The sequence below is a fragment of the Meles meles genome, chromosome X (genome assembly GCF_922984935.1).
Source record: "Meles meles chromosome X, mMelMel3.1 paternal haplotype, whole genome shotgun sequence".
Taxonomy (NCBI): Eukaryota; Metazoa; Chordata; class Mammalia; order Carnivora; family Mustelidae; genus Meles; species Meles meles.
The window spans coordinates 34,209,607-34,223,122 of NC_060087.1; the positions used below are offsets into that span (position 1 = coordinate 34,209,607).

Genomic DNA, 13,516 nt, shown 5'->3' on the forward strand with positions numbered 1-13,516 from the left:
ATAGAATCCTCCCGTGTTAGAAAATATTCTCCTTCTGACGTCAACCATTTTAAAACTGAAAAATCATTCCCACCTCACTGGGCATACAAAACCAGGCAGCGGGCCCCATCTGGCCTGCCCGGACTGACTTTGGAGATCCCTGCCCTAAATTCCTAGTCCCCAGCCCAGATCTGCCAAAGCAGAATATCAACCCTAACTTCCCCCGCCCCCCCTCCCAGAAAAGTGGGAGGCTCCGTTTTTATTGCTGTTACCAGTTCAGTCTTCCTGACTTGCCCAATTCGTGGGGTTACGGGAAGGGGCTGGAGGGGTGCTGAGTGCCAGGGGCAGCGTGTGCTCTTCTGACTTCGCACTGGTGTTGTCTCCCCCCGCCCCCAATGGGGCTGCCTCCTCCCTCATCCCAAGGCATCCATTTCTAGGACAAAGATGTGTAGTCCCCGAGGTGCCAGTTCTCAGTCACAGGATGAGGTCTCACTGGTGGGGCAGGGGGGACCCAGACGGTCCTCATGTAGCTTTCTTAAGGAGCTGAAATTATTTCTAAGGGACAAATTCACTGCAGAGCAGAGCCACACGAGGCCCATCACCCATCACCGAAAGATGGCTTTGCTGCTGCTGTTGCTGGAGGTTCAGCCAGGCGGGAAGGCTTAAAAGGACACAGAGTCAAGGTCCCTCTCGGGGTTGGGTTTGTTTTGGAGTTGGAAGAGGGAGTAGAGACCTAAAGGCTGGGCTGGCTTATCTCAGGAATGTCGGGAACTTCGGAAAGGAAGTCTAGCGACCATGATGAAGGCAAAGCCCACAGGAAAGGGGGAAGGCGGGATGGGGAGCTATTGTGTGGCCCATAGAAACAGGCCAGCCGCCCTGGTCTGGCAAAGGGCTGAACTCATTCATCACACAGTACTTCTGAAATTTCACTGTGGATAAGGATCAGTGGAGGGATCTTATTTGAATGCACATGCTGCTCTGTGGGGCCCAAGCTTCCGCTAGTCTCACTTGCTCCCGGGGGATCCCAGGATTCCTGCACTCCAGGATGCTGTCCATATGTCAGTACCCTTTCTTGCTTTGTTCTTTTAAGCAGTCACAAGCCGTGAAATACTATGGCAGATTCCACATGGGCTGAGCCACTGAGAGCAAGGACCAACACACGCGTAAGATTGTTCAGGGACTTACCTACATCATCACACTCACCGAAAGAGGGAGCAGGGTCTCCAATCATCCTACCCGCCACTCTTCAGTCCTGAGTCCTGGGTCGGCCTCCATCCTTTTCCTAATGACCCCAGAGTCTGTCTCCTGACCAAGCCCGGTGCCCCCATACCCGCACAAGGCGTTTCCTTCTCATTTTCCTTCTAATGCACCCAAGGGTGCCTGATAACCAGCAGTAGACCTGCAGCCAGCAGTGAAAAGGTGGCAGGCAGCCATAGGTGACTCTCACCAGTCTCCTTTTGTCGCTGGCAGAACAGATGCTGCTTTCTCACTCTGTCCTTGCGTAGAAGCCGTTAATGACCTGAGCTAAAATGATAGCACTTAATCAAAATGACAGGTAATATCAAGAGTCGTTGAGGTGTGCAGAAGCTGGAACCACCACATGCCGCTGGTGTGAACGGACAAGGGTACAGCTGCTTTGGAAAATCATCTAGGTATCTAGCCAAGAGAAATGAAACCATATGCCCACAAACTTACGGGACTGTTTACTGCATTACTCATAAAAAGTGGAAGCACAAATGTCTATCAGCTGATGAATGGATAAAATGCAGTCTACCCATGCAGTAGAATAAACTTAAACCGTACAAAGGAATCAAGTAATGATACCTGCCTCAACACGAATGGGCTTTGAAAACATCACTCTCCGTGAAAGACGCCAGGCACAAAAGGACAAATATTGTACGATTCCACTTATACAGAATGTAACGAGTGGGTAAATGTGTAGAGACAGAGAACAGGCAAATGGTTGCCTAGAGCTCAGGTGTCGGGGGGCAGGGAGTGATGGCTAAGGGGCACAGGGTCTCTTTTGGGGAGAATGAAAACATTCTAAAATTGTGCTGATGGATACACAACTCTGTGAACACACTGAAAATTACCTCATTGGTTTCCATGGCTGAATGGTCTGGGAGGTGAATTCGATCTCATTAAGAACATGGTGACTTGGGGCGCCTGGGTGGCTCAGTGGGTTAAGCCGCTGCCTTCGGCTCAGGTCATGATCTCAGGGTCCTGGGATCGAGTCCTGCATCGGGCTCTCTGCTCGGCGGGGAGCCTGCTTCCCTCTCTCTCTCTCTCTCTGCCTGCCTCTCTATCTACTTGTGATCTCTCTCTGTCAAATAAATAAATAAAATATTTAAAAAAAAAAAAAAGAATATGGTGACCTATCGGTTGGAAAGCTCAAAGCAAGTGGTGGAGAGAGGGAGCATCTGGGGCTCCCAGCCCTTGAGGAACATGCAAGCGGCCCCAGGCGTGAGAGCCTGCCATGGCAGCCAAGTGTCGGGAGACACAACCACGCCAGAATACACGGGGACGGGGCCCGGCAAGCGCAGGCTGTGTGACTGGTTCCGGCCTGCCCCTCTCCCCTGGGGCCCGGCAGGTGCCTCACACGGGGTGGCCACTCGAAGACCAAATTCAGGGCAAGCCCAGAGCGGTGGCAGGAGGAGAGTGATGGGAGCTCTGGAGCCACGACTTAGCTCTAAACCCAGCTGTGCTTCTCATGCCCCAGGCCACCCCAGACAAATGCCCTCCAGCTCGCTGGGCCTCAGAGGCTCATCCCTAAGACACAAGGAGCTACGTCTCAGGCCCTCCCAGTCGGATATCCCACGGTTCCAGAGACCAGGTGGCCCACGCAGGGGAGCCCGGATGTGGATGAGAAACTTGTCCGAGAATCTCCACAGAGCCTGAAAGCCCAGCAGGGTCAGCACTGGCCGGAGGCGTTCTTCCCGGCAGCTCTCCTGCCACGGATATGCTAAGAGCCACCATGAGGACATGAAATGGACGAGAGACCCCAGGACCTGCTCACATGGCCGGAGGCCTCAGATCCATGAGTAACTAATGGGGAAAGAGTATGTTTCCACCCCTTGGAAAGCTAGATGGGAATCTAAGTGGAAACAGGATTTCAACACTGGATATTTAAAGGACTCGGAGCCTTTGTCTGACGAATGCTGAGTCAGTGGCAACAAGTCTGTCAGAGTTCCTATATGGAATGGCCAATCTGGGGGCAGAGTCACAGAAGGTGGGGGACGTGGCCACGCCACCACTTCCTCACCACTCCACAGTGGGCCTGCCAAACCTTGGCTCAGTCCTTGCCCTGTGGCCCTAAATTAACCAGTGTTTTTGAACATTCCTGGATCCCTGGATCTGGCACGGTCACTCAGCTCAACCACCCACACAGTAAGTGGCCGGCCAGAGTCATCAGTCAGAGGGTCCCGGGATGCAGTCGGTGTTGGACAGACAGACGCTCATGAGGCACAACGGGGAGGACGCTGCCAAGAGCCAGCAATGGGACATGAGAAATCAGCAGCCTGTCCCCAGGACCCAACACGCGACAGGTCACCGTAAGAACAAGTGGGGCAGGAGAAAGCGCACAATGCTATTTCCAGGCCAAGGCAGAAAGTTTGCCCCCAAGTCTGTGTTCAGATTTGTCTGACTATTACTCATAAAAAAGTTTTAAAACCATGATACTCAATTTACAACCCCAAACCTCTGGGATAATCCAAGCCATTAGGTCCAAGCCCATTTATCCTCTCCCTGGAGTACAATGCAGAAAGAGACATCCAGTATGAGCTAAGGATTACGGGCGAGTGAATCATGCATCTCCGGAATGAACACTCCAGAGGTTTCTGGGTCGAGCGCGCCATGTGGATAGTAAGATCCAGGTGAAACCAATTATCATCTGGAAAACTTGGTGCTCAGCAATGCTACCAATGGCTTCTCTCTTGCACAAGCTTTAGCCTTAAACCTTGATCTGCAAATCCTGCCTCTGGGACTCCCGGGAGTTTCTGAATCTCCTAGAATAGTGTCCCAGGGGGATGTGACATCCAACAGCCCCAGCCATTAACTATGCCTTGGCTCGTCGCCTGTCCAGAGGGGGTCTACTGTTCAGGACAGTGCAAATTTCCTCTGACGTTTTGCTGTCGTGCATTCCTTTTTCTCTGGGAATTAGCATCTTGGAAATTCCAGTGAAATCCTACAGAGATATTTGAAACAGAACCCTTGTTCTCTGCCGTGATAAATTATTTTAGCCGGTTCTTTAAGCCACGAATGTGGACTAAAGATCCTCCTCCAGGTCGCAGACTCTGGGCTAAGCGAGGGGTACAATGAGTTGCCAACCCAGGACTGAAGGCAATTGCCATCTATGATTATACCTGCTTTGTTGGGTGTTGCTTTTTAAGCGAGGAGGAGAAGATGTACCTCTGGTCACGACCCGAGGGACCCCCGGCTCAGCGGTTCAACCACAGTTTTCCTACTCTGACAATTTCATCTTACTACGCATGTGCAGTATTGTGTCCATTAAGGGCAGCTTGCTCACGCAATTCATGAACAGCTTCTAGTGAATAGTGGTTCTGAATTGGGAGAAGGGCCTTCTCCCCAGAAAAAGAACACCCACGCGGATTTTTCTTTCCAATTTCCAGATGTTCATAGAGAAGTGCCCGGACCTCTGCTAACCTTGCTTGGGCCTGGGGACCACGGTCACGGGCCTCAGCCATCCACGAGCATCATTCTCCAATGTCCGGGCCCAGGGCTCCTGTAATGGCAGCTCTCTGGGCTCCCAGAGCCTGTCGACCCGCCGCTGCTACATCATTTCCCCCCATAGATAAGCCCTTGTCTCTTTCCCCATAAGACAAAACACAACAAGAGAAGGATTTCCCCACCTTCTTCACCGTGCTGTCCCAAGCACACCATCATTCTGTGTCCACTTGAAAAAGTCTCTGGGTAGAGCCCCGTTTTCATTAGAAAAGGCAGAAAAAGTTTCCATTTCAGAACTACTTTCAAATATCCAAGAGAAAAGAATTGGGGCTTAAAAGGCTCCCATAAACAATGGCTCATAAAAGCTGACAGTCGAGAACTCACGCGAGGGCCAACCTAAGGAAGGGGCCGGCATGAGCGACTCCCCAGGACCTGGAACTCGTTCACGCCGCTCGGCTGGAAGTGAGTCTGTAACCTGGGTATTCATCATAACTTGGCTGCCACAAGTTCATACTATGGGATAGCCTGGCAAAAGGAATCCTTCTTCTGTTTAAACTCAATCTTCACTTTCAATTACCCGTTTTAGCCGTGTTCTCTGAAAGAGGAATTGATGGAGCGCTCACATTCGTGTTCGCGGAGGAAAGCGTTCAACCACTATAGCAGAGAGGCCAAGAAAAATAATAAATGTACGCTCCAGCTTGTGGCTGCAGTAAGTCTCTCGCCTTACAGCCCCCAACAGAGAAGGTTATTGCTTAAGCAGAGGGTGTTCAGGGACTGAAAAAGCAACCTCTATGGCCAGCGAGCCACAGTTGCTCTGCATGGAGATTCATGGCGGCACAGAGCCCTGTTGACCTGTGCATGATTCTCTCAGCTCCTTTCTTTCCAGTGGCCCATCAGCCACATTACGGGGCCAGTAACTTGACCAGCACAAAGACCCTCCTGGCTCCAGGTGCTCGGCTAGGCCCCAGAAGAAATATAAAGAAGGGGAAGACGTGGTAGCGCCTGCCTTCCAGAGGTCAGAATCTAGAAGTATACAGGAGTGCGTAAATTATTGTACCGCATGACACATGTCATAAACACCGCAAGAGAAACATGGAGTGCCGTGGGTGTTTAACGGAAGGCAGAAGCTTCCCATTTAAGGGATCGAGGAAACGTTTCATCCAAGAGAGGGTGACACGGGAGGATGGGCAGAACTTGGGCCGACAGGTGGCTGGGGTTCGGGCGGATGGAGGAATTCCAGGTGCAGGAAGCAGCAATCGCCAAGAAGAGGGAAAATGTGGTTCCAGCTCTGTGAAAACAGGTAGTCTGTTTGGCCACATTTTAGGAAACCAGGAGAGAAAGACCGAAAATTTAGGTTGGAAGCAATTGTGTAGTCCACTGAAAACAACTGAGAACTTTCTAGTTAACGTGAGAGAGGACAGGCAGCTGCCGCTCTCAGTGTTTGAGCAGATGTAAAAGTAGTTGTATTTAAAAGACCAGTATCTGGCCAGAGAAAGTAGAATGAATTAGAATGAGGGAGACTATAAGCGAGAATGGTATGGTAATCATGGAAAAGAGAGGGCCTATATTTCAGTTATGGTGTGAAGACTGAGGAGATGGGAAGGTCTGAACACAGTGCTTGAAGGACGGTTTCTGGTGTGTCTTTGAGCTCACAAAGCTGTGAAAGGAGAAGCAGTCACACCAACATACTGGACTGCAAGTTTCTCGGTGAAGAAAATGCTCGATGAAAATGTCCTGCTCTTCCCGAACTCCCTGCTTTCTAATTCCCCCTTTTTAACGAAGAGGAACTTTGTCAGGTCCTTACACCTTTTAACTCCAAAGAGAAATTTCTAGCTTAGCCTGCCCCCGGAGAGACTTTAATTGTAGATTGTGGGGCAGGTGTTCTCTTCCTAATACTTATCTACGAAGGTGGCACTTGGGAGGACGGCTCTGGCCCATGTGGTTTGGCTGGGCTTTGAGCAAACCTCACTGGGTTTTCCTGACTGGTGAAACCATGCCTGCTCACCAGTTTTCTGCCAGCATAAGATTCACGGAACCTTTCTTGGAATCCGTGATGCTATGCTTCCGGGATGAGGTAGCGTGAACCTCCGAACTCTCAGGTGTAAATGAGGTTTTAAGAGTTGACTTAAGCACAGAAGAAAAACGGAAATGCAGATCAAAACCACAATGAGCTGTCACCTCACACCTGTTAGAATAGCTGTCATCAAAAAGACAAGAAGTAACAAGCGTGGGCCAGGAGGTGGGGACCAGGGAACCCTCTGCGCTGTGTTGGTGGGAATGCAGACTGGGGCACCTCTGTGGAAAACAGTATGGAGGTGCCCCCAAAAGTTAAAAATAGAGCTACCATATGATCCAGCATTCATTCCACTTCTGGGTGTTTATCCGAAGAAAATGAAAACATTAACTCAAAAAGATATCTGCATTCCCATGTTCTTTGTAGCATTATCTATAATAACCAAGATATGGAAGCAACCCAAGTGTCCACTGATAGATGAATGGTTAAAGAAGATGTGGTGTAGATACACACAGACACACAGACACAGACACACACACACACACACACACACACACACAGAGCAATACTATTCAGCCACAAAAAAGAAAGGAATCTTGCCATTAGCAATGGACAATATGGAACTTTGAGGACATTATGCTAAGTGAAGTAAGTCAGATAGAAAGATAAATCACCACCTGAGTTCCCTTATATGTACAATTTGAAATACAAAACAAAAAACCCCAAGCTCGTAGATACAGAGAACAGACTGGTGGTTACAGAGTTGGGGGTGGGGGGAATGGGTAAAATGGGCAAAGGGGGTCAAAAGGTACAAACTTCCAGTTACAAAATAAATAAGCCATGTGGATGTACTAATGTACACCATGGTGATTACAGTTAATTAATACTGTATTGGATATTTGAAAGTTACTCAGAGTAAATTTTCCAAGTGTTCAACACAAGAAAAAAAACTGTAACTACATATGGTGACTGATGGTAACTAGACTTCTGTTGGTGATCATTTCACAACATACACAAATAGCAAGTCATTGTGTTATACACCTGAAACTAACATGTCATGTCAACTATACCTCAAAAAAAGCCCCAAAAAGGGGCACCTGGGTGGCTCAGTGGGTTAAAGCCTCTGCCTTCGGCTCAGGTCATGATCTCAGAGTCCTGGGATCGAGCCCCACATCGGGCTCTCTGCTCCGAGGGGAGCCTGCTTCCTCCTCTCTCTCTCTCTCTGCCTGCCTCTCTGCCTACTTGTGATCTCTGTCAAATAAATAAATAAATAAAAATCCTTAAAAAAACAAACAAAGAAAAAAAAGCCCCAAAAAGAACAGAATAAAAACTTTTATCTCTTATAGCCATACAAACACAATCAAACACAGACAACTTTGCCACAAACTTTCTATACATTTCATGTGGATTTTTGTAGACACCGTGTCTTTGCTGGGCTGCAGAGAATGAATCCAATGCCAGAAAGGCTGCATCAAATTCAAAGATGGAAGAACTCCAGAGACCTTCTAGGAGTGGGAATGATTTACTCTCCCTCTGACAGATTTGCTATTAAATCTCGGATAGTTATATAATGGTGGTGGGCGTGATGGGGCCCTTCATCTCCACCTCCCTCTTTTAGAGGTTCCTGATTCCAGGCCTCTTATCTTCTCTCTTACCGGAGACATAATGTCCACTTGCTAAGGGAGTTCCTCTGAAATGATCTGCAAACCCTCTCTGTCACCCAGCACTTAGGGTGAATTCTGCTGATGGGATTTGCCCTGGGACCCACTGGCCTAGAGAGTCTCCCCTCCCCAGCCTTCCCAAGGCCCAGCAGAGCACATTTCCTGAGAGACCCCACTGAGAAGGGCCAAAGTGGAGGCAGTCTGCTGGCTGGCAGAATTAGCCAGGGGCAGTTCCCCAGAGACAGAGAGGCATGCCCAAACTGGCACACCCATTTTCCTGTGGATGCCTGGGCCCTGGCAGCAAGCTACACTATATTAGGGTAGAAGCTGGGAGAAAGGAGAGCAGAGGGATTTCAGATGGAAAAAGAGAAGAGGCCCCTTGGCTGAGAAAGAAAGGCTCCAGCAGACTTACAGGCAGCTCAGAGATGCCTGGGACTTCAGCGTGAAAGGCTGTCTCCAGCTTCTCAACTTCTCTCCTGCTCCTGACCTCCCCTTCCCCTCTAGGTTCACTGTAACCCAACTCCTGCTAAACGGCAATAGGCAGCATGGGAATGGCACTTGCCTGGGACAGAGGATGAAGTCTCCTTTCTACTTTGCCCCGAATCCGTTCCTACCAAACAGCTCAAAACACAGTTGCTGTATATATCACTTTACACTCTTGTTTGAGTCATTCATTCATTTAGGGCTGTGCGGAGTATTTCCAGCAGCCTTCTCTACCTCTTCATACCCCACTACCTAGAAACCCTCCACCGCCACCGGTCTGTCACCCAGAACTTGGTAGGTTCATTCCTTGGACCCCCGATTTAAACTGCCCATAGTGTTGAGTGCAAAGCCAAATGTCTGCACGCCCTGAAATCCACACCACCCACCTTCCCATTAGCACTAAATTAAACTGCACCCTCGGATTTCTTCTCCATTGCTGGGGGACAGGGGTGCATCCATGTTGTCCTGCTCTCCTGAAGCCTCTGCTGACCTAAGACTCCCAGATGAGGGAGTCAGCTGAAGCTTTTTTAAAGGGCAAATCTAAAGATTTTGTCAACACCAAGAGAGCCCCGAATAACTACCTGGGGCCCCCTAGATGCTAGAGACCACGCCCCCGCGCAACAAGAAGCCACACCCCCTGCCTCGCAGAGCCGCGGGCCTGTAGTCCCGGTTCCTAGGGGCTAACCGCGCGTCTGCCACAAGTCACCACTCTCAGCTGGCACCTCTCTCCCAGAGGCGCAGACTTTCTCGGAATCCCCAGCAGGGGGGGTTGGGGGTTGCGGGAGAGGCCCCAGCCTGTGCGGTCCCAGGGAGCTGCTCGCCCGCGGCGCGTGCCCTGCAGCCCCCGGGGGTGGCCCGGGGCCTCCAGGACAAGCTGCGGGCCCGCCACCCGCCCCCTGGGCCTCGGCCGTGCGCGTCTCCCCAACACCGTGTCAGGCACAACTCCAGGTGGAGAGAAACTAGCCCGCCGCCAAACTTCCCTTCGTGGTCTCGAGCGCCAACGTGGGTCCGCTGGGGCAGCCGGCAGCGCAGACCAGAGGGTCGGCGGCTCGTGGCGCCGAGCGTGGGGCCGACAGCTGGCTCTCCCCTCCCGGCGCCCAGACGCGAGCCCGCTACGCGCCGTCCCCTCCCTGGGGCCGCCAAAGCCAAGTCCCGGGCAGACAAAGGGCGCCCGGCCGGGGACGCTGCCCCGCCTCCGGTCCTACCTGGGAAAGCGCGGCTCGGCGGGACCCTTAGCAGCAGCAGTAGCAGCGGCAGCAGCAGCGGCGGCGGCAGCAGTGCGGCCCGGAGTGCGGGGCTCCCCATGGCGCGCACTGCGCTCGCTCGGCTGGGCTCAGCTCCGGCTCGGCTGCGCCGCGCGCCTTCAGGGGGCGGAGGAGACAGACGGGACCGAGGGGCTGCGCGGCGAGCTGGTGAAGCCTAGCTGGAAAACTCCTCCTCTCGCCGCTACCCCTCCCTCTCGCCCTCCCTCCAGCTCGCCTGGGGCCTGCCCTCCTTCCTCCGCCTCCCCCGGACGCTCCCGCGGTCCGGGGCTCAGACCCAGCCCCTCCTTTGCTGCCAGCGCTTCTTCTGGAAACGGGGCTGGCCCCCCAGGGCCGGAGAGCGCCAGGAACGTGTCCTAGCACGTCGGATGACCCCAAACACCTTCCTGCTCTCTGATTCCGCTCACCCCAAATACACACACCGGTGCCCAACCTTTTCCCAGATCCCGGACCCCCCACGCTGTCATCTGTGCTGAGAGCCGCGTGAACCATTCTGTGTGAAGGGACCACCGATCGGGTCCACAATGGCCCCTGCGGCCTGGCTATTAACGGCCACGTTCATCGACCTGACCCTCACGACCACGTCTCAGGTAGACACCGGTGCTGGGAAACTTGCCCAGTTCACCCTTATGGGCACAGAGGGGATTTGAAGTTAGGTGTGCAGTCCTGAGGACACCAACGTCCATACTACAGCTTTTTTGTTTATCTCTTGTAGGGGAATGAATCAAGGACTGGAAGGGGAGCCTGCTGAACTGCGGTTTGGAATGGGGTTTGGAACAGGGCTTGAGGTTCTCTTTCCAGGTCGGCTGATGGACAGGCACAAGGCACAGAAAATTCCCCATGTCTCACTCCCAGTCTTGGGAATGCAGCTGTTGCAGTTTTCTGCAACCCAGTTTCACCATTTCCTGGGTTGTTCTCGACCACCTCCAAGGACATCAGGACCAGCCCAAAACCTCCAACCTGTGGCCTGCTATCAGGATAGGGTTTCTAGGCTGCCTGCAGGACGGATCTGGTTTCTTCTTTGAGTCTTTCCCAAATGTTTTTGTTTTGTTTTTGTTGTGTTGTGAACCCACAAGGCAGCACCTGGCTTGTTTCCTGCCCCAAGGGGGTCTTAGCTAAGGCAAATTGCGATCAGGGCCGCTGCATCAGGTTGTGCACTGTGCAAAGGTGCCTGGAGGAAGAGGCATGTCGGAGCGGAAATCCAGCCACCTCTGGGTCAGGGAGCCCTGCGCCTAGGCAAGGGCCACCACATACATTGAGGAGGGGCAACTTTCTCCTTGGCCACTAGTCTGATCCACTAGCTAGGCTAAGAGCCCTGGGAACATCCATCCAGAAGGGTTTCAAATTCTTTTATCCCAGTTCTCACAAAAGCCCCTGACTTGAACTTCCATCTTTCCACTCTAGGGCTGGGGGTGGGTGCTTTTCTCCATCTCCCGTGAGATTCTCCACAGCTGCTCCCTGCTCAGGGAGCCAACAACCCTTCAGTAACACCCTGGGTCACAAGAAAATGAGGGAGAGCCACCTCACTTGTGGCCTCTGTCAGACCAGACTCACCTGGGGCTCTGAGGGGTTCTCAACCCTGGCCAACTACAAAGGGCCAGGGGGAGGGGTGGGCACTTCATGAAAACATCACATCAGGACTGGACCCCAGACCAATGAAACTAGAATCTTTAGGGAGGTGGCCTGGAGTTTGGCCACATGCATATTTTTCTTCCCCCAAGTTCAGTGGGGCAGGTTTTTAAAATGGGCTAAATTCTGGACCAGCATTTCTCAACCTAGGCACCATTGACATTTGAGGCCTGACACCATTTTGCTGGGGAGAGCGGCTGCCTATGCACCAGATGCCAGGGAAACACCTCCTCTTCCAAGTCATGACAATGAAAAACTGCCAGACGTCACGTGTGCCCCAGGGGAAAGTTGCCCGCAGCGGAGAACAACTGTTCTGGGCTCATGAACAGAGGTGAATGTGTACCCCAAATTCCAGGTCCAGGTTAGTCTGCCTGATGGCCGTCCTTCACCATACCACTTCTGAAGCGAGCTCTCCTCACAGAAACCAGCCTAAGTTCTATTACAGAGCTGAAAAGGAACCCCTGGCTCTCTCCTAGCACCGGAGTCTGGCTGAATTATAGCAAACACCACTCTGTGTTGAAGAGTTTTCCTCTTTGCGTGTATAAGGCTAAGCAAAATAAGCCGTCAGAGAAAAACAAATACCATATGATTTTACTCACATGTGGAATTTAAGAAACAAAACAAATGAACAAAGAAAAAAAAAAGAGACAAACCGAAAAACAGACTCTGAACTATAGAGAACAAACAGATGGTCACCAGAGGGGATGAGGGTGGGGGGATGGGAGAAATGGGTGATGGGGATCCAAGAGCGTGCTTGCCATGATGAGCACTAACATAGAAAAGTGTCGAATCACTATATTGTACACCTGAAACTAATACAACACTGTACATTAAGTATACTGAAATTAAAATTAATAAAATATTATACCAAGTTTTATGGTAAAAAAATTTTTTCTCTGCTGCCTTAAAGCAAACTCTAATCAGATTTTATTATTCTTACTATTACTACTATTATTATTTTTTTAAGAAGACTCCACACCCAATGTGGGGCTTGAACCCATGACCCAGAGATCAAGATTTGCACTCTCTACTGACTAAGCCAGGCACCCCAACACTGCTACTATTATTCCAGGTTTCTCTCTCTCTGATAGAAGGGATGGGGGCAGAGGAAGGGGAGGGAAAGAAGTTATCAGTTCCTCCCACAATATCTTGCTAGACAATAGGACGGTTATGTAGAAGAATAAATCTGTCAAACAACTGAACCCAGAAGATGGGGTAATGAGTCCATGGAAACAGGAAGAGAAGTCACTAAGGGAGTGCCACAGAGCTCTGATCTCATTCCTGTCCTGCTTGACATAACAATTGAGGAACAAAAAAAAAAAAGACATGGTTGGTGTTAAGACACCAAGACAGGCAGGCAAGAAGCAGGTTCCGAACATCTCTATGGGCAGGAATGCTGTATAGACGCTGAATGGCGAAGAAGGATCAGTACGACATCCTGCATTAGACCTCAAAAACCAAGCACACATATACAGAGGAGGGGAAAATGGCTTCAAGGGAAAACCCGTGAGAGCACAATCTAGCTGCTTCCAAACGAAGAAAGATTTCCCGGGCCCCGCAGGGCCATGCTGACAGCACCTGTTCTGTCCACCGAAGCATTCCTGAGGGCTGGGCAAAGTGCCAGAGGAGAGGAGAGGAGAACACAGACATCAAAGCCTGGTGGGGGGTGTGGAGGTGTCTTTCCTCTCTGTGCAGTGGCGAGGAGCTTGGCTTAACCACCACACTCTTCTGAGTCAAAGCAGGATGACCCACAGTGGAGAAAGAGGAGGATTCCAGAACTCACCCCCACTATCTGCCTTGCGTTT

At 51.2% G+C, this 13,516-nt stretch overlaps 1 protein-coding gene across 2 annotated transcripts in view; it reads right to left on the reverse strand.

The window, feature by feature from the left end:
* The window catches only part of SRPX (sushi repeat containing protein X-linked), a 120,598-nt gene extending 110,364 nt beyond the window's left edge, over positions 1–10,234 (reverse strand). For both annotated transcript variants that reach the window (XM_045994518.1, XM_045994517.1), the window contains exon 1: positions 10,026–10,234. In XM_045994518.1, the coding sequence (XP_045850474.1) occupies positions 10,026–10,125 (100 nt within the window). In that variant the 5' untranslated portion in view covers positions 10,126–10,234. The remainder of the gene's footprint in view (positions 1–10,025) is intronic.
* Positions 10,235–13,516: the final 3,282 nt, after the last annotated feature.